General features: G+C 43.2%; 1 protein-coding gene across 1 annotated transcript; it reads left to right on the top strand.

Moving 5' to 3' along the window:
- The first annotated feature begins 3,629 nt into the window (after positions 1 to 3,629).
- c2cd3 (C2 domain containing 3 centriole elongation regulator) lies at positions 3,630 to 20,549 on the top strand. The gene is made up of 33 exons (XM_080732125.1): positions 3,630 to 3,764; positions 4,216 to 4,485; positions 4,649 to 4,806; positions 5,084 to 5,262; positions 5,407 to 5,552; positions 6,383 to 6,530; positions 6,617 to 6,778; positions 6,911 to 7,058; positions 7,194 to 7,312; positions 7,686 to 7,880; positions 7,974 to 8,089; positions 8,202 to 8,320; positions 8,484 to 8,615; positions 8,716 to 9,159; positions 9,284 to 9,435; positions 9,529 to 9,772; positions 10,146 to 10,329; positions 10,416 to 10,599; positions 10,776 to 10,948; positions 11,045 to 11,180; positions 11,457 to 11,725; positions 12,699 to 12,779; positions 12,891 to 13,511; positions 13,642 to 13,941; positions 14,034 to 14,172; positions 14,287 to 14,351; positions 14,458 to 14,663; positions 14,812 to 14,945; positions 15,074 to 15,220; positions 15,306 to 15,499; positions 16,856 to 17,774; positions 18,171 to 18,279; positions 20,263 to 20,549. The coding sequence occupies exons 1-33, from the start codon at positions 3,713 to 3,715 to the stop codon at positions 20,401 to 20,403; spliced, it is 6,786 nt and encodes a 2,261-aa protein (XP_080588251.1). The 5' UTR covers positions 3,630 to 3,712; the 3' UTR covers positions 20,404 to 20,549.
- Positions 20,550 to 21,361: the final 812 nt, after the last annotated feature.

Here is a 21,361-nt window from a genome sequence, read left to right as displayed (position 1 = left end):
TGCGTTGGTTTTGGGAAGGTGGGATAGAAGGGTAATAAGGTCTTTGGCAGCTGGTCTCTCTTGCTCCCACTGCCCGCTCCCTGCAGATGGAGAGGCCTCTACCCTCACACACTGGGCTGGTTTCACTTAACTGTGTAATGCTTTTTGCCTCGACACTGAGAGTGTGTTTTTCCTGAACCATACAGCCTTCAAAAACGTATGCAAAGAACTTGCGAGTTACAACATGCAAATTGCCACACTGATGGAGTGATGGTTCTAATCAGGGATATCGTTTCAGAATCCTTATCTGTCCAGTGATCAGTTAGATCAGAGCTAAGGAATGTAGTTGAGACCAGCCTGCCCTCAAGAGTTCAATCACTCCGGATTTTGCTGGTTGCTATGAGTCAAAGGGAACCATCCTTGTGAGTGTTGACCAAAGGAAAAGATGTGGTCATTATTAGTCATGAAAACGGTTTTAACTTGTGTTCACGTGACTCACTGTCTTGTGGCTTGTGGAACTGTGGAATTGTTGAGCCAATTCCGTGAGCTTACTCTTATTCTCTCAGCTGTGGAGGCCAAGCACCATTAATCATGTTCTGACTGTAAATCAAATCACTGGCAAGGGAAGCCATCTGCTCTAATGTTCATGTCTGAACGCTCGCTCTGTCTGCATACCAGTCAGTTGGATATGTGTGCCTATAAGTAGGTCAGAGAGCTCATCTGAAAACAAAGTTTAGGTTTACTATTTGTTTTTGAGCAGAGTGTGAGCTGGAAGGTGAACTAATTCGGTGACACTTTTTGGTGACCAAAAGGAGGGAAAATAGCAGATCTACATATTACAACACATTGCGAGATTGTACGTAGATCTGCTATTTTCCACTTTTTTCCCCAGTGTCCTTGGGCACACTGTTTGGGAACCACAGCATGTACTGCAGTGGTTCTCAGCCTATGGGTCGGGACCCCCAGGGGGGTCCCCACATTATTTTGGGGGGTCCCCAGATGATTAGCTTAATTTGAAACATTGTTTTCTCACTCAACAGTAAACAAAACAACACAAAGTTTAAGTGTATAGACTATAGAGGGTATCTGCACATTTCTAAACTGACAATTTAAGGACTTTTAAGGCAGAAATTGTGAAAATAGCCGAGGCGTTGTGAGCATGTAGATCGGCTATTTTCCCAATAGAACTGTGTTAAACAAAATGTAATGCCTCAACTCTTCCAACTCCAAGAAGTACTCGTCAGGGTGGGGGTTGAAATATGATTATTTTGGGGGTTGCAGCCAGGTTGAGAACCAGTGATGTACTTACTGCTCCATGCATGGGGCCTCTTTGCGAGTAGGATTTTTTTGCTGGTCTGCTCCTTGAAAGTCTGCTATTTGAGAAACAAGAAGTGTTGAGAGACAGGGAAGGGGGAGGAATACGAATCTGCTTACCTACATTTCCCCTCCAGCATACCACGTTACGCACACACACACACACACACACACACACACACACACACACACACACACTGGGACACTGACAGCAACCACACACATGTACACAATCGGATACAAACCCTGCATATGTATAAACTCTTTGATGAAAAGTTGCTGCCCATAGACTGGAGGAATGACGCATGCTTCTATCAGCTACAGCACAGCCTCTTGGGGATGATGGATAGGAGGCCCTGCTTACAAATTATTATAAGCGTGTTTCCTAAACCCACCAGGTTTGAGTTAAGACCCGCCTCACAGATACGCGAGAACTTCCAGGAGTGGCTGAAATCCTTGCCGGACACATGGAGGGTGGATAAAGTCAGACCTAATAAAGGCATGAAGACAATCTTAAAACTTGTACTGAGAAAAGCCTGCATTTGCACAATGCACAGCTATTAATTTGTCACTACAGTGCTCAAAATAAACTGTGCTAAAAAAACTACTTTGCACTGTGCTTAAAAAAGGGAAAACTTTGTAACTTTGCTGAAGAGAAAAATGTACTGAGAAAGCTATTAATGTGTCACTACTGTGCTCAAAATAAAAACTCTTACTGATTATCAGTTAAATTGTTATAGTTTGGATATGGCTTTGGGCGTATTATGCTGCGTGTATAATTGTAATGGTACAGTATGGTGCACTAAGAGCACTATACGGTATGCACTTTCATACTTAAGATTATTGAGAGGGGCGTTTCCGCGAGGCGGGTCTTAACTCAAGCCTGGGTGGGTTTAGGAAACACGCAAATTATAAAGGTGAATGAGAAGTGGTGTTTAAATGATTCCAATTATTGTTTTACAACAGGATTTTCATTTGATGTCTATTACAGTTTACAATAAATGTCTGCCATACGGTGTAAACTGCACCTGCGTTGAGTCAAGTGCCTCTTGTGGGTCATTTTGAACTGCAAAAACCCACATGTCACATTTGATAGCCTATTTTTTATGCGATTGTGATGTAATGTAAAAGAAAATGTAATTTAATTAATTTTCATTGTTCCCTCTTTGTCAACAAAATAAAATACAAAATTACAAAGCACACCACCTATGTAAGTTTAATTATTTATTAACATTTGAATGTTAAGATTGTATTTATTTTATTATTTTTGCAGAAGCAAAGTGGGTCTAGACCTGAGGCCCTTGCTCCTTAGATATTTTGGCCACCAACATATCAAAAAGTATTCTTATTTAATGCACATAACAGAACACCTAATGGCACTACTATAGTAGCCTATATGTGCAAATTAAAGCAGGCTGACCTAAATAGTGATAACGGTGAAAAGATGGATATCACAATTAAATATGTAAGAACTTTTTAAGTGCATTTTCAATTGTTATTTTATAATAAAGTAGCTATGGATATGGAGCTTTAATGTAGTTATCTACTTTAGAGGAATAAAGACATGAGGGCAATTAATATTTTAACATCAAATTGCATCAATAGTGAAAACAATGTAGAAGGAAGAAACTAAATGAATGACTTCATGAATTGACAGACAGGTAAGCCCGGTCAGTTAGATCAGATAAATTAGATAAATGTATCGAATACACTTCATGAATTCCATCAAATCCAAAGCATAGGCCCTATCATACTGCTTCCCTTTCTTGAATTTCTGTGTAGTGTCACTAGAGGTGGGTTGATAATGTAACTAACTATGGGTTGATGAGGTTCGTAATGGTTCATGATTTTAAAGTGTAAAGAGTGCTGCTCTCTAGTGGCAGCACAGAAACAATTGAGCCAGTAAAAAAGGACACTGTATGGTTACAGTAGGCTATAGTTTGTCGTGAATCCACAAAAATAGTTGAAATAATTCGTACAGATTAGAGCGTTAAAAAATGTGCAACAATTAACTCATCACTGAGGGAGGAATTTATCTCCTCGACCGACGTCAAATTATTTATCAGCAACGAGAACAACGCAGAACGACACAGGCCTATTAAAATAAAAGCAAATAAACATAGCTGAATCAAATTCTTTAAATCATAATTATTCAAATGTATTTTAAATATTAATAGGTCTGGACTTAAACTCAATTTCCCACAATTCTACAGTGACTGTGGAATTGTGGGAAATGGAGTTTAAGCCCAGACGTTTGTGTCGCGGCAGTGGAGGCGCGACTCTGACGTTGTGGGACGCTGTTGTTGCTCCCATCAACAACACACAGTAGTTCGGATAGACTTTGCGCGCAGCACTACTCTGTCTGTGTACATGGAGTAAATCACAAACAGAGATGCATGCACATGCAAGGAACTAAGGAATGAAGACCAAAAAACCTAGGCCTGCCAAAGGTGGAACCAGCAAAAAGAAAGGTAAGCTCGTGTTAGCACTTAAGCTAAGTTGTTTTGTAGGCAGCAGCTGTCAAGCTGTGATTAAGATAATAACGCTTTAGCTAGCTGCTAGGCTGTTGTGGTTGTTCACGCACTCTCTTTCATTATCTCTCTCTCACTATTACTTCTTTCTCCCTTTTCTCCCTCTGCTCTGTCTGTGTGTGTGTGTGTGTGTGTGTGTGTGTGTGTGTGTGTGTGTGTGTGTGTGTGTGTGCGCGCGCGCGTGTGTGTGTGAGTGTGAGATGCTTCTTCATGTACTCATAGTGTAAAACATTAGTTTCTATGCTAAATGCTAAAATGTCAAGATTACCCACCGAATAATATTTGTGATGAAGACCATCAATTTTCCACTTATTCAAAACTTCACTGCAAGTTTAGATTCTCTCCATACTCAAGTGTTCTACTTGCCATGCACATACACTTTCTTATGCAGTGCCCAGTGATGTGTCCCCCTCAACCAGTCTACCTCCTTTGGTCGAAGGCCAGCTGAGATGCTTCCTACGTGTGACAGTAAGCAGAGTGTTATGGACAATTCACAAGCCTCCACCTGCGACATTGGTCAGAGTGCGCTGGTGGGGAGAATCATCCAATGGGACCTACTTCTATCCTCGAGATGGAGCACAGTTATCACAGAAGGCTGTCAAGACCACGGCTCGCTTCCCCATTCGCTGTGGTCCAAAGCAGTTCACCTCGTACTTGACAGGTAACTGAGCAGGGTTTAATATGTTTTAAGTTTGTTGCAATCTGGCCAGCCATCGTCAAAGAAAAGGTCGGTCCTTGAGCATAGAAGTCTGTCCTCGAGAGACTAAGTTTGATTTAACACGAAGTCATATGGCTGTAAAACAAATCTTGTCATTCTTCAACAGACATGGGCTCTTTGGTGCTGGAAGTTCAGACAAAGCCGGACCATTTGCCAATTGCACGTGCAGAAGTCGCGGGGATCTCTCGACTCTCTCTGTCACATTCCATTAATGGGTATTATACCCTTGTGTCTCCAACATCTGAGAAGCTGGGAGAGTTGCAGGTAGGTTGCAGGTAGTGCAACAACACATTTACCACCACATTTGCAATGCGATTAATTGGCCTGATTTCTCTCTCTCTTTTTTTTAGTACAATTTCCAGTACCTGTATGGATGAGGCATGAACTATATGAATAGTTTGATGCAAAAATATTTGCAAAATATTTGCATTAGGATCATATTTGATATGCTCCCAAATGTGTAAAGACAGCCTTTCGGTTTAATTAATCCAGACAATTCAACTAGCACTGTCGTGTGTGTTTTTTACTGGCTCTACCTTAGGTGTCACTTTCTTTGGAGGCCTTGACCGAAGCCTATGACAGCAGCAGCTCTGTCCCCACCACAGATATAAGTATTGAAGTACCTCAAGTAACTACACTGATGGTGCCCTCTTCATCTAGACAGCTGTCTGTCAACAGTGAGAGAGAGTCAGCTGGGAGCAGCAATGGAAACACACCTAGGTTTGCAGTAGTGAATATAGTGGTAGTGTTATTGTGATTAGAAATGAAATGCTGGTTGTCAAAACAGAATATCTGCAGTATGAATCTTTGAATCTATTTGTTTTCTTACTCTAATGATTGTACCTGTTGATTTAATGCTTTCAGGGGTAGAGATTATTTATATTTCCAAAGGGTGCAGACGGATAAACAGAGAGAGTCAATGGAGAATCAGATGCCAGCAACAGACGGATCTCAGGATCCTTCAAGTCAGCGGACTTACCATGGCCAGACATCTAATGATCTCCTCTCAGGTTTGTGCTACAGGATAATTTCACACAAGATGTTCCGAATCACAAGATATCCAAATGTAACTTCTACACAGTAAAATCCAGACTATAAACCAGTAAGACTCCCTAATCGGGAGATAAGCGACCGTAGGTGGCTTATCTCCACAAATAGGGCAAAAATGTGTTTTTCCAAAATCTTCCTGATCCATGTTGATGACATGAGTGTAGACATGCTGTGTAGTGATATTCGTGATTTTAGGGCAAAAACTGTAGGAGCACTGTCCAAAAATGTGTTTTAAAAATCGGCCTGAAGGTGGCGCTAGAATAGGGCCATGTGAGAAATGAGGGGTGGGGTCTCCGCGTTGCCTTGGCGGACGAATAGGTACCGGCCCCGGCTCTCCCGGACGCTCCTAGCCCGAGTTATGGCATTTTATGTGCGCTGCAGTGGCAGGGGGTCCTCCACTGGGGGCGCCACCACTTTTGCATCCGTTCTGGAGCACCAGGAGTCGGTGGTCCCCGGGAATTCCCCGTGAGCAGCCCCGTTGGGGTGGTCATTTGGTCATTTTTGCACATTTGGTCATTTTTTACATCTGGGGGTCCCCCAGGGACCTGGGGGTCCCTGGGGCTCCGGGGGTCCTTTGAGGTTGTAGTTTGGCAGTCAAGGAGTGTGTGTGCAAAATTTGGCATGGATGGGGGCAACGGTTGTGGAGATATGAGCAGGGCAAAAGTGTGACGGACTCACTCACTGACAGACAGACAGCCCGTGGAGGTTTTGGTAGTAAATGCGACCTACGGTCGCAATGAATCAAAATGGCCCTATTTTAATAACTTCATGACCTTCTTTCTGGTCTCAGTTCTTCTAGAACGTGGGAGCAAGCTGAGGAACGCCATGGTGGTGTCGGCTATGAAATATGATGTGGATGACTTCGCTCTGAAAGACACTCCACTCCCTCTCCCAAAGGATAACATCCTACCAAAGGATAACATCCTACCATCCTCAAAGTATGTGTTCCACAGGAGAAACCCCCCATCTAACATATCTATGCTTTTGTTAGTTTTTCTTCTAAGTACAGTACGCTTGTGTCCAGGTCATCGCCTCCTTCCCGTGGGACATTTCTCCAAAACATTCTGCATGCTGAGCCTGACTCGGGTGTTTTGCAGTCTCCTCATGCTGCGATGTTCTCCGGCAACTTCAAACCTGATTCCCTTGCTGACACAGAGAACAGAGCTGTGGATCTGCTCCTTGGAAGGTGTGTGTATATGAGTGAACGTGCACATGCATGCTTTCATGCATGTGTGCTTTTGTGGCAATTGGCATTTATTTGTTGATACATCAGTGCTATTCAATGTGCTTTTTTTTACTGTCTTTTTCCTTTTGTTAGTTTCAACACATCACCCATACTGATATTGGATGGAAATTGCTCCTTGCCTGAATCTCTATCAGGGTATAGCAGTGTCTGTGGAGATAGTGAGCTCAATGACCCACAATATGACCAGAGCCTCCTAGAGAATCTGTTCTACAAAAACCCTGTGAGTAGATGAGTTCCTTCAACTAATACTTGTACAGTACTGCTTCTTATATCAATATCAGATGGCATGTCAACATTGATTTTTACTGACAAGGGTTTATTGGCCATTCTGTTTTTTTACTTGCATGTCTCTCAGATGTTAGATGTTGGAACAGGTGCCACTGACATGGAGGGTGAATGTTGCAGCAAAAGTCAAAAGAAGAACAGCTCCCAAAAAGGGCCAGAGAAACGGCTCACAGCCGAAGAAATGGAAATGTAAGTCGATCTTAGTTTGCTGATGTTCTTTTTTTTTTTACATCAGAAATTACATTTTGTGAAAATGGCCTAATTAGAATTAAAACATTCTTAATTGACACATGATGTAAGTACAAGGAATTTGCATTGGCACAAACACAAAACACTTAACACAATGCTACATACAAGGTACTGTACATGGACATGCAGGATGGTGCTGTAGGACATTGCTTAGTATCAATTCAGACAGTTATTTAAACCAGATGCAGACATGAGTCTCAAAGCTTAGTATTTAGATGATGTCACATTAACAGAATGCATCATTATTGCTAAGCACAGTATGTGTAGGAATCTGTAGCCATAATATTGCGTTCTGTATTGTGGTTCTTTGTAGACAGAAATCAGGACACGAGCATCTTCCAGAAGACAGTGATGCTCTGTCTGGCCTGGGCATGGACCAACTGACTGTGTTGGGGGGAATTCGACTAGCCCGAGTCACTGTACACTCCCTGACTGCACATACAGACGGTACCGCCACTACAACCTCCATTAGAGATAAACCTCCAAGGCCACTCATCAACAAGAAATGGTAAGCTAAACATTTGACATTTTATCTATGTCCCTTGATGAGGATGTTTATTATTATATTATTACGAGTAACAATCCTTTCTTCCCTTTGTAGCACATACTTTGTGGAGTACATGCTCCCTGTGGCTTCCACTTCCAACAGACATGATCACAGTCAAGTCATGGCAGGGGAGGTGACAAGAGTTGTCTCCAGTAAAGTTACAGGAGGAGGTATGTGTCTGATATTATACGGTATACTGGATATTATATATCTAAATATTTAGGCCATTGGCTAGTGGTAGGTTTCACAAGGGATCTAATGTAGTATCTTCTGTGATTTAAGTGGTGAAGTTCCAGCAGAGCTGTGTTTTTCCTGTTCGCCTCAGCGGAACAACGATCGAACAGTGGTGGGGAACTGACCTAATTTTCAAGATATTTTCCCGAAAAAGCAATCAAAAGAAGGTATGCTGAGTTGGCATAGTCCTGCAAATATGACCATGCATATTCATAACTCTACAGTAGTAGCAGGATATCATTTACATTTTTGAACCATTCTCTGAAACCCCCCAGCACTGGGTAATCATTGAAGGCATTAAAATGCAGACCATGTGTTCTGTTGTTGTAGCCTGTTCCTGTTGGTAGGGCCGTGTATCCACTCCGTTCTGTGCTGCTGAGCAAAGAGCTGAGCCAGACTATTGTTTTACCAGTTGAAAGTCTGGAAGGGACTAATATATCCCAGGACATTGGCCCCCTTAAGGTAATGATTTTTGCACAGAGATTGTTCTTGGCCACTGTCTATCCAAGTCAGTTTTTTTATATGGCGTTTGGAATATTATTCATTTAATTCTGTTCCACAGGTGTCACTAGAACTTGCTACAGACAACAGAGACTTCTCCTCGGCCAAAAGCAGGTTGGCTGAAAGCGCTAGATCTCCTTCACGTGCCGTTTCCAATCCGCAACGAGAACCCAATCCCATACCTCAACACGTTGAACGTCCACCTAATTCTCCAAGAGTATCCAGGTTGGATGTAAGGACTGTCCAGAGGGACCTAGAAGGAAACGCGTCTCTCAGCCAGGACCTAGAAGGACACACATCTCTCAGCCAGTCTTACCAGCACGTGGAGGAAGACACTGTGGTCCTTCTACATGCCTTGCTTATGGTGCCAGACGGAAAGAACTTTAACTCTGGATCTCTGCAGGCACCTAACTTCTACTTGAACTGTAAGCTCTTGGGGTCTGATGAGACAGCAAGGTCGGCCATCAGCTGGGGGCAGACAAACCCTTGTTTCAACTTTGTTCAGGTTAGCAAGCTGTTCAATTTGACACAAAAGCCAGTGTTTGTTGCTCTTAGTAGATGGTGAATACTCCATATTTCATATTCATCTCAGGTGCATTTGTGTGTTTATTTTACATACCTTTTCTCAGGTGACTCCTGTGGCCTTGACCACTAAGCTGCTAGAGCGGATGAAGAACAACGTGGTGGTGATTGAGGTGTGGCACAGGACGGGAGGCGCTGGGGAGGACAGCCTCATTGGCCTTGTTAAACTACCTCTCCACCAGTTCTACATGTCCTTCAGGTAAACGTGGTCAGTTATAATATTACAGAATCTGCTTGCAGCGCAAGAATGATGGATGGAGGTCTTACATATCATTTTGTTTGTTCTTTCCAGAGACGCAAAGATCACCCACCTTCTACTCCAGGCACAGTACCCCGTTTTAGGGGTAGATTGCTACATGCCAGTGATTGATGTGTTCTCCGGCAGCTGCAAGGGAATGCTCAGGGTCCTTTTGGCTTTGGGCAAATCAGAGCAAATTGTTGCTCTGCAGCGTATGAGGGATGACGAATTTGGCTCTGTGTCTCATCATACAAGACCAGTCCATCTGCTTGATCATCAGCCATATTCACAAACAAAGGTTATTGCTTTTTCTGTTTGTTTGTTTTTTCACTGTTGTCACTGTTGGACACATACCACTAAACATGGCTTCTAGTCTTTCATAGCTGTAGAGAGCAAATTTAGCTTCCTTATTGTTTTCAATCAATTCTTGTTGTTACCTAACGTTGCTATTTTTATATTATTAACCTGACAGTTCTTTATGGAAAGACGTGTGAATTGCATTTGACCTGTAAATTGCTTTTGTTTTAAGTTAAAGTGCATGTACAGTACATTACATGTATATCTCCCTCCCTCGTCAAGGCAGGGACAAGGATACCTGCTGCCTTGATCAAGAAATCATCAAGTCTGTTCACCTGTTTGTTCATAATTGTGTTGTTTATTGTATTTCCTAGGGGAGTGCGCCTCCACAGCAGGCTATGAGAGAGCATCTGTTTGTGATAAGAGTGGAGAAGGTCCAAGGTCTGACACCACTGCAGTCCACTGTCTGGGGAGAGGCTGACTGTTACATCCAGTACACCTTTCCCTCACAAGAAGGAGACGGTCCTCAAAATATGGACCCAAACCTTATAGAGAGCAGTAAGGCAGCTGGAAGAATTGTCCAAATAATTATTTTCATTGTGTTGCATTGTATTCCATGTGACCCTTACTCTCATCCCAACCAGGTGTCAACTTGATGCAGTTTCGTACCACCACCACCCTCTGTGTTCCTGACCCAGTGTTTGACCACAGTGAAACCCATGTACTCCTGGCTCCTGCAGGGGTCCCCGTCCAGAGGCTGCTTCTCAGCTCTCTGTCCAGTCAAGGCCTGACCAGTGGAGGGGGAATCCAGTTTGAAGTATGGTGCAGGTCAGTGGTTGGTCATCATAATATTATGCTACCCTAACCTTAATCTCCCCAGAGACCTTATGGCAAAACCATTAAGTGAAAAAAGCTTTATGCTTTAATTTAATCCCCTTTTATATTCTGAAATATGTGTGGCTGGCTAGTTACCAGCTTCATGTGAACGATGACTGTTTTTGCAGGTACTATTATCCAAATGTCCGAGATCAGCTTGTAGCCAAGGGAATGCTCCCACTGTCCAAGCTGTGTGCCATGGTGACCATGCAGAAACGGCAGCCAGATGAGGCTCAAGTCTTTTCTCTTCCTCTGGTGCCCAAGATCGATAGTCCCTCTGGACGTCAGCCTCCGCCCTCTGGTACGTACGCACACACACCCGCACACATGCACACACTCCCACACACAAACATGCACACGCACGTTCAAAATGGCTTATTTGTGGCTTTCCCTATAGGCTTGCTAGATGTGTGCATTCAATACAAGAACCGTCCTGCCAGACCTGAAGGTCAGAGGGTTGGCGGAGTTGCTTCCCGGCTGGTAACGTTGGTGGTCCAGATCCACAGAGTGTCTGGACTGCAGGCAGCAGCAAGGTACAGCAATCTAATCACTATGAGGTCGCTGTGTTCAATTCAATCTCAAAGGCTATGAGATTGATGTAAGGGTTAAGGGCACAGTCACACCACACTTTTATTCTATGTATGAGGAAGGATGTATTTCAATGGGAATTTAGTGGGGGGGTTTTTTCTTCAGATATCCGCGAATGGCAGTGAACCGCTCCATTCCCACTGAAATGCATTGGCCGTAATCTGTAAGACTTAAAAACACTGCCTTTACGTTTATGTCTGCACTGCCACTCTCCTATGCAGAGCATTGTCAGAGCGAGATGAAAACCTGCAGTACTATGCAGATGTAGGGGTGAATGCATACGTTACGGTCCAGCTCTCCTTCCTGCCCAACGGTGAAAAGAGGAGCACCCGCGTGGCCGCCAGGACCTTCTGCCCGGAGTTTGACTACCACACCGAGTTCCCCTGTGAAATCCAGCTGCACAGGAGTAGTGGAGAGATCTACAGTCTGGCTGAGCTGCTGCAAGAGGCAGCTGCCATTTTTAATGTCTGGCACAGAGAAAGTCGCAAAGGTCAGCAGTTAGAACAGGGCCTGTTTTGGTGGGTGATGGAGAAGCCGGTTGCGACTTTTTTATTTAGTCGCATCCGTAAAAGGCTAAAAAAATAAACAGTGTATATATATTTTAAAATAGCCTACAAATGTATTAAATTGACTGACTATATGGAGTGGCTGGGTTTTGCCAAGTGATCAACTGAAATAACTGAAAGAAATCCAAATACAAGACAAATGCCTTTTGTTGGTTTAGGTTAATTTAAATGAAGATTTCATGGGTGCTTCTACGTTACCAGGCAACATTGAAGTAAACCTAAATTGTTACCATCCTGATTCCTGTCCTGTCTCACTAAAGCCCAATTCATACATTGTTGTACGTCGGAAAAAGGCGACCTTCAAGCTCATAATGTGTTGAGGATGCAACACATGAGCTGGTAGGTCGGCTATGTTTGGCACATGACACCATTGTGCAGCAGAGAATAGATTAGGCTTAAGAGACTGAAAATAGTGCTCATTGTCTTTTCCAGTTAAGCATACTGCTCTCTTTCAAGAGTGTCCTGTGGTATGTGGAAACAAGAACCTCTTCTGCTAACTTCACGCTGACAATAGTGCATAATCTGTTGAGAAGAATGTCTCAAGAAAGTTTGCAAAAAAGATCTTAACTTCCTGATACCTGCAAGATGTTTTTCATTTGGTTGCCAATGGCCATACTATCCTCCTCTTTATGCTTAGATTCCCTAGTAAACGTGACCACGCGTTTAAAAAGGTGGTGTTATCAGGCGGGGTCTTCCTTCCTTGAACATACACCACTTTACAATGTTACAAACATTACATTGATTTCAAGATTAAATTATTAATAATAACTTTATTTAAAAGGCACCTTTCATACAAGTTCTGCTCAACATACTCTGCACACAATATATATATTTAAAAAAAATGAATTTGTTACATCATGTAATGTTCTACAAACTTGTTTGTGCTATTTATTTTAGTGACAGGTTCCCTTAAATCTGAAGACACACTGTTGGGCACAGTGAAAATCCCATTGGCTGATCTCGTCTATAAAAGAACTGGTATGTTAAACTTTCATACTGTAGATTGCAGGGCACAATTTCATGTCCCACACAAGAAGACAGATCAGCAAATTCTCATGGATCCACTGTTTATTTTGGTTAAATATCCAGGTATTTCAGGCTGGTTTGGAGTGTATCTTCCCCAGGTTTTGGGTTCATCCCATGACCATCACATCATGGTTGGGGGCCTCGAGATCTCCATCAACTTTGCCCACCATTCAGACCGAGAGAGGGTCAATAAAGTTTCACAAGTTCTGGGCTGGGAAGTGGACCAGAGAGAGCTTGGCGAGCAGGATGAGGATGAAGAGCAGGCCTGGGAAACGCCTAAGAGGACAATGTCACTAAGCATTTCGATGCCTAGAGCATGGCTGCCAGTCCGCTGCCTGCTCCTGCCTGGCCACAGTGAGCTACAGCGCTCCACTTACTGCTACTTCAGATACAAGCTCTATGACCAAGAGGCCTTCTGCTCCCACATGAAACACCCCTCTTTGGAAGAGGAGGGCAAAGAGGGCCTTGCTACGGTGGTGTTCCAGGGTTCCAGGGCTGTGGAGGTGAGGGGCAGCCAACCTCTGCTGTGGTACCTCAGAGAGGAAAAGTTAGAAGTGCAGCTGTGGGTTGCCTTTGGGAAAGACCGGACTTGCAGGCCTCACGACACCGACCGACTGGTGGGTTCAGCGTTTGTCGATCTGTCTGCTCTGGCCAAGAGGCCTGGGAACAAGCTGACAATCAGTGGTATGAAATAAATGACACAGCAAAGCCAGTTTTTGAAAATAACCAGTTATCATTGCCTCTCAAAATTACAGCTTTTCTTTTGCATATTTTTAGATCAACAACAGCTGTGTGTATCTTTTCTTTCTTCAAGGAGTGTACCCTCTGTTCAGCCGCTCTGCACCAGATTTATGCAGAGCTGCCATCAGGGTGCACATCACTGCGACCACAGGCTCACTCCCCGAGGAGCCCAGTACTGAAAACGACAACCAGGGGGAGCTCTCATCAAGTGAGGAAGAGCAAGTAGATCAAGGTCTCTCATCTACTGCTGCTGCCTCCAGGCCATCATGCACGAGCGAGGACCCCATAGCGTCACAGTGCACAGACATCAGCCTGGAGGAGTCGTTTGCGGTAAACATCACAGTGGACAGGGCCATGCACCTCAGTCTGAAAGGTGAGCTCACAATCTCAATGTTGCCCCTCTTGAAACTGCTCTTCTGCTTACGTCCAATAGCTTGACGGCGTACATCGTCTTTCTCTGAACAGGCTGTCCTCTAGCGGAGCGTGGTGCTGGACTGCCATGCTGCTTCGTGTCCTATTGCACAGATGGCTCTGATGTGCCTGTTTCCACTGAAGTCGTAGCCAACACTGACTGCCCTGTCTGGGACCACCATCAGGAATGCAGGTAATCTTGAAAGTATGAAATGTTTGGAGATCACTCCAATCCATTGAATATATAAAATAAAAGTATAAAATGACTCATCTAACATCAGACTATCATCATGTTTTATGGTCACAGGCTGTCAAAGCAGCTGCTCGTGGATCCACAGCAAGCTCTGGTGTTTAAGGTCTGGCACAAAGGAGGTACGATGTTGAGTTTGACTTGGATAATAATGAATTAATTCTGTGGTGCTCTTTTTTTTTTTGTTACAGTACATTTCTCATCTTTGGTCTTGTCTTCTTCCTATAGAGATGGAGCGAGTGATTGGATTCGCCTCTGTAGACCTGTCCCCCTTGCTGTCTGGCTTCCAGTCAGTCTGTGGCTGGTACAACATCACAGACTTCAGTGGCCAGTGTCAAGGCCAGGTCAAAGTCTCCATCATGCCCCTGATGGGAGTCCAGACATTTCGGGGGCAGAGACAGTCTCTGAGCGAAGTAGACTCCAAAAACTCATCGGTGAGAGAGTTGTGTATTTAGTTGGAGTTTGTTTCATGTTCTCCTTATGTAGAAGTAATGTGGATCAAACCCACTCAACATTAATAAGAGTGCCTTGTGCATTGTGTGAGACCCTTGCATAATAACGCTGAATGTATTCCATGAACAGGCTTTATTTCGGGCCCACCCTCTAAGCTATCATACCACAGCCACTTACAACAGCTTCCCTTCACACATCAGTCGCTACTCCGAGCAGAAGATCTGTTCTCCAGAGCTCATTGATGGGCTGTTCTGTGAAGAAAGGTAGCTAAGCATGCTATTATTCACATATTTTTCATTTAAGTGCTGTTTATAAAGATTTGCTGACGAGACGGATCCTGGAATTAAATGTCATGAAACATGATTGTATTTCATATTCATAATGTTCCCAGGACCAGTGAGAGTGACCGCCACGGTGAGCACATGGACAATGTACGTCTTTACCACCAAAGTCTGCAGGAACAGACAGAGGCTCATCCCAGTAGCAGTGGTACTACTGACATCCGCCCTTCCAGCTCATTTCTCTTCTCAGCTCTCAGGTATCACATCATCACTGGTGTCTAGTTTATGTTACTTAAATTCTCAATTTTATAGTTTATTACAGCGTTTTTTACTTTTCCCCAGGAAAAACCTAAGTGAGCTTGACGACATCCAGAGATACTTCAGCCGTAAGCTGTCCAATCCCACCTTCCCCCCTCCGAGTGAGCAGCAGGTCTGTCACTCCAGACAAGAAGAGCAACAGGACTCTGATACCCACTCGCATCAGCTTCTGCTGAAGTCCAGCCAACTGGTTGGAGAGGTCAACAATATCATTAGCAGTGAGTAAAGGCTGAAGTATACTCCTTAAACAAAGATCAGCAAGGTAATAGGAACAAAATTACATCGTTAAAAGAAAAGAAAAGGAAAGTGAACAAACACATTGCCTTGCTGAGTTCGTTTCAGCAGTTCTTGCACCTGCAAAAACTAACCGACATCTCCACAGAGACACCAATACGCACATAGTGCATGAAACTCAAGGTGTCCCCGTGATTTATATATTTTTTATTTCTGCTGTCTGCCAGTAACACACTGTAGTCTGCCAGCATTCTATTCATTGTGTCACCTCATGTTGGCGTGGTTTGGTCTTCAAATTTTATGGAACTTGACACATTTTAATTTGGCGCTCTTAAATATTGATGTAATTGGCACCCAGTCAACAATATTCACCTCCGGTGTTTAGGCTTGTCTTTGAGAAGTTCAACCACACACACACACACGCCTTCCCTGCAGATAACCAATGAACGTGCTTGATTTCTCATGAATAAGTAACAAGACATTTTAATTATCTCTGTAACATTTAGCATGGTATATCCTTGCAAGGACATGGACAACTGGCATTGTCAACAGTCTTTCAGCAAAGTATTGCAAGAGAGAAAAATAGGGTATTTCGTGTCCACGTGTTCCCTTGAGAGTTTGAACAAACAAAAAGTAATATAAGGGAAAGGTTAATTACACACAGGTGAGCGGCACTGTCCTGACTGTCTCCACACAAACCCTCGACTGCACTCCCACTCGCTGTAATCACAAACAGACCTTTGTCATGGCAGACATTTTGACATGCCATAGAATGGTAACCACAGTTGAAGCCTGTGACATCGGATGGGGGTCTGTTTTATTTGAGCTGTGTCTGGGTGCCTGCATGATGTTAACTTTGCAGGAGTTGTCCATGCTGGCACAGAGTAACACCTAAATTAGAGCCCTGCACAGGCCTGAAATGTTGGGCCCGGCCCTGGCCCGTGGAATTAAGGCCCCGTTGGTGAGTTTCATAAACGAGAAATGACGATGATTCTACAGTAGTGCTCCTACTCCTACTGTCACACACACACACAAACTTTGTGTCTAGCGCACAGCCGCACAGTGAGATGTCATGTGTGAAATTCACAGCGCGAAATGTTCTGAGCATCGTTCTGAACCCGCCCCGGCCCTAGGCCCGTTAGTTTCAGAAACGAGCCCGGCCCGGCCCGGCCGTGGTTCGGGCCCCGTCGGGCTTGCAGGACTCTAAACCTAAATGTTACTACCTTCAGCCGTGTTTATCAATCTATTATGTGTCATAATGGCTGCTGTGAAATACATTCACTGCAGCCAGTTTGTAGTAAAAGGTGCTTTGACCTCACACTGTTCCTTTACTTTACTAGGTCTACCTGGACCCTGTTTGGAGAAAATTTGCTTCAACTCCCATAGCAGATCTAAAACTCCCCCGAACCCAGAAGACCATCTACCCATTAACTCTCATGACCTTTTATCGGAAATTGTTGACCGTCAGCAGCACATTGTTGCAGAATCTCCCCTAGAGGCTGTGTCTCCTCTCCCCTCAGTGCTGCCGAGGACCACTGGAGACCACATGGACTCAGAGGATGAAGAGGTAGAAGGAACAGACAGCAGAAAGGAGGAAGAGGAGGAGCTAGACGCTGATGGAGATTATGAGGAGACGGTGATGGAACAGAGACCTGTAAATGAGGTGACCTCTTTAACGGACAGGACCAGCCCCTGGACCAGCGTACTGTCTGACCCTGACTCTCAGGAGAGCCTGGGGGAACTCGAGGAGCAGCCAAGCAGCCATCACCCTGATCTAACCCGGGACGGGAGTGCATGGAACAGGCCGTTCAGTCCCCAGGACGATACTCTACATCCCCAGAGCCTGAATGAAGCACACAGTTGTGAGAGTCCAAGTGAACAATTTGACTCTTCTCGTGGGTCAACGGGAGACATTTCAGACGCTGTGAGGGGTGGCCGGGAGACGCCTGTCTGTCTGTCTGACTCTCAGGAGAAGCTGGGGGAATTCGAGGGGCAACCGAGCAACCATCGCCATGATCTAACCCAGGATGGGGGTGGATCACCGGGAGACGTTTCAGACACAGAGAGAGGTGCAGAGGAGACGCCACCACAAGCTACAGGCAAGGAAGAAAGATTGGAGCCCGGCAGCATGATGAACGACACGGGTGATGGAAGTCCTCATTTAGAGAATGCACCTCCAAGGTTGTCTCCCGACCCGCTGGATGCGATCAGTGCAAATGAGTCATGTCCTCCATACAGCATAGATGCACAACCTCAGCTGTATCCTTTGGAACACTGTTTAATATTTGTCTTTCTTCTGTCTTGTCTGTCAAACACATCAGGGTAGTGATGTTCTTTAATCAATTTAGCACTTTCGGTACTTTTCTCAGGGATGTAAACTAGGATATATTATAACAATTATAAATGTATATTTTGCCAGTCAAAATAATTTGATATGGCTATATTTCTGTTATATACTGTACAATGTGATACTGGCTATCAAAATGTACTGATGCCTGCCCAGATTTCAGTGTGTGAACAGGTGTTTGTCACATGGTGGTTACAATATTAGCCTACCTTGTTTTTTTTTACTTTCTTTACTTTTTCCCTTTTTTTGCAACCCTTTCTCTGTTGATGCACAAAATGCACAGTTTTCTTTGACAGTCCCGAATGAAGCTCTGCTCATGGTGAAATCCCCAATTTCTTCCTCCCGTCTCACCACCTGGAGGCATCTATGAGAGCCTTGCGTTTGGCTCCTGCCTTCGCAAATGCCTCCACCAGTCAAGTGAGTATTTATCACTCATCTCCTCAATCTGCCCCCACCTTGACGTTCCAGTTCCTCATATCAGTGACTGACTGCAGATAAGTTACAGCACATAGTTCTAAGGGTATGTTCACACTGTCCTCCTGCACCTTTTTGACTGTGCAAGCACTTGAGAATAGTTTAACCTTTTTGAGAAATATGCATGTTAAATGTGCTGCTTTTATATCAGCTGATTTGTGTCTTGTCTCGAGATGTCTGTCTCAACCCTGCTGGCAGCAACAGATCTTCAAATTGCCCCTTGCTTAGCACCTTTTCTTCATAACAGGTGGACAGTGTGAACACACCCTAATAGAAACTGGTTATATGAATCACTTCTTCCTCTCAGATAGCCTGACACTCAGCCTGAATTGACATTTCGTTTCACTCAAAACAAAAATTTTAAGGGGTGTGGCTAGCGATTCAGGGTCTGGAACTAGGCTACCTCTCAGACACAAGACTAATGCAACTGTCTAAAGTGGAATTTACAGTCAACAGGTCTGCATCTTCCTAGTTAATACCATCACAAATTAGAACTTTATTTCAGTGGGCTTTAGCTTTTGTTTGCGAGTATACAGTATATGTATTTAACTGAATTAAGTTCAGAGGAATATCTTTTATTTTGTCTTAGCTTAGATTTCCCCTTGATCATTTCTGTGTCTAGATTTTGCCTGCTCACTCTAACAGACACATTTCTGTTTGATGTATGTAGAGGTTTGAGGTGCCATTACAAGAGGGAAAAAGTCACTTAGTTATGCCCTGTATATTTCTCTTCCCATTTTTTTTTTTTTTTGAGCGGTGGTTACACCGTCTCCTATACGTGGCCGTGTGTGTATGCGTGCGTGTGTGTGTGCGTGTCTGTATGTAGCCTGAAGTACCTTTTTTGACCACACATGTTAAGGGAGGGGCGCTGTTGTTCAGGCCAGGCCAGACACACACACACACACACACACACACACACACACACACACACACACCCACCCCACACACACAGGCACCCCTCCTCCCCCCCCCCCCCCCCCCCCCACGACCACCGCTCAGTTCACACGGGTGTGATTTTTTTTTAATGTTTATGTTGCAAAGATGCTATACTAACCATTATTATTTACCCATTATTTCTTACTCGAGACTCAACAGAGGGGGCACAGGTTGGCACAGTGTGCACACCACCAGGCTCTGCTACAAGATGTTATCCTTTTATGAAATGGAATAGTTGATGTTCCTCTTGATTTCACCATCTAAACAACATGGTATACTGTATTAAAAATGTCAATACACATGCATAGCCTACCCGAGGAGACATACAGTAGCATCTATATATTTTTAAATCACAATAATCTATAACGCCTGTATTATCACATTGCAGTTGTGTCGTCTGTGTACCCCCGGTTAGCTATACAGCTGGAAAGAAATGCCTGCAATACACTATCATAGCTGGATCCTATTTCAAGAATGGGTGTGAACATATAGCTGTTACGTTATGCAGTGTATGATTGATGGTGGTTGGGCATGGTACATAGTTTGTAGTACCTTTTGGAAAACTGGTTCCAACTTGTTCAAAAGCTTGTACAGTGTGTACTATACTGAAAGATAACAAAGAAGCCATTTTAAGAGCTAAATATTATTGATGATTCATTATACTGTGCAAAAATGCAACAAAGGTTTTGTTGGTTTAAAGGGTGAGCTACATCATTATATTCTTACACCACATTCCTACACCGCATTATTTGTAGAAGTGTTTGCTTAATTGTTTCGTTGAGTCATTAGTCTGTCTGTTGGTTAAATTCTTTGTGTCATTATATCAAAACTGCGATAAATATCTGTTTATTTTTATCATACCGTAGGTATGATCAAAATATACAGAAAGGTGTTTCCTAAGGTTTAGGAGATACTTTTATGAGAATATGTTAAATGCTAATGTGCAGGAATTGATTTTTGTAATTTGTCTTTTTTTATTTATTTTTTCAGGGATCAAGCTTCGTAAGACATGCTATTCCCTATAGGCGAGCTCCCCGACCAAGGCCCAATATACCAGCAGCATCCATGACGAGAGAAGAAACTGAAAGAATAGCAAAAATATTTTCTGCTCATTTTAATGAAGAAAGTTAACTTTCTGCTCTTTGTTGAGTGGCTCTTGAGTGGTTGCCTAAACATGTATGATGTAAATGTATATAAAGTTGATGCAGATAATGCTTCATGACTCTAGATTATGAAGTGTGTGCAAACTTTTGTATTTTAATAATAAATATTTATGTATTTTCTATAACAAATTCATGTTGTATTGTATTTGTATATGTATCTGCAGGGAATGTGTTAAACTGTATGGCAGCTCATATTGCCTTGCCCTTTTGGCCACTGGGTTTTCTTGGCTTTTAACTAAATGTTACCATAATACACAGTATAATTGATTAATGTTATTCCTATGATTTTATATATTTTAGGTTGCATTTGTGGAATAGAAACATGTCTTCCACACTTGCAATGTATCTAATGCCACCAGTTGACACTTTGCAAGCAAGTGTCTTGACAATGAATATGGAACTATTTGTGTAACAGTATATATTGGTTGAGTTTTTGGATTGGAACAATAAGTAATTCAACTGGGATGAAGTCATTTTGAGTGACAATGGCATGTAGCCTATTATCCTATCATTCTTTCTTATTTTTATTTTTTTACCGTTTCTTGATAAAACATTTCTTATTTTTGTATTGCCTTCCCACGACCTCACTTTGGGTCGCGACCCATAGTTTGAGAACCACTCGCCTAGTACATGTTTTGAAGTGTTTTGCCATAGAGTTGCGGGTAGGGCTGTGAAATCTGGGCGTGCCTGACTAATTGTCTTAAGATCATCCCTGTATTGCACTGTTTAGCTCTATTATTTTAGCTTTTTATTGATTTGTTTGCTTGACAAGCGTCGGTTAATTGCTTTTGTCTTTGTATTTTATTTTTTTATTTTATTATAGTCTACTTTGTGACCGTTGATCAAATTACAAGATATATAATATATATATATAATATATATTATATATATAATATATAATTTAATTTTGAAATATATTGACCTGG

The sequence above is a fragment of the Nannobrachium achirus genome, assembly GCF_963921795.1.
Source record: "Nannobrachium achirus genome assembly, chromosome: 8".
Taxonomy (NCBI): Eukaryota; Metazoa; Chordata; class Actinopteri; order Myctophiformes; family Myctophidae; genus Nannobrachium; species Nannobrachium achirus.
The sequence above is the reverse complement of the archived record's forward strand: the minus strand, read 5'-3'. Positions and strand labels throughout refer to the sequence as shown.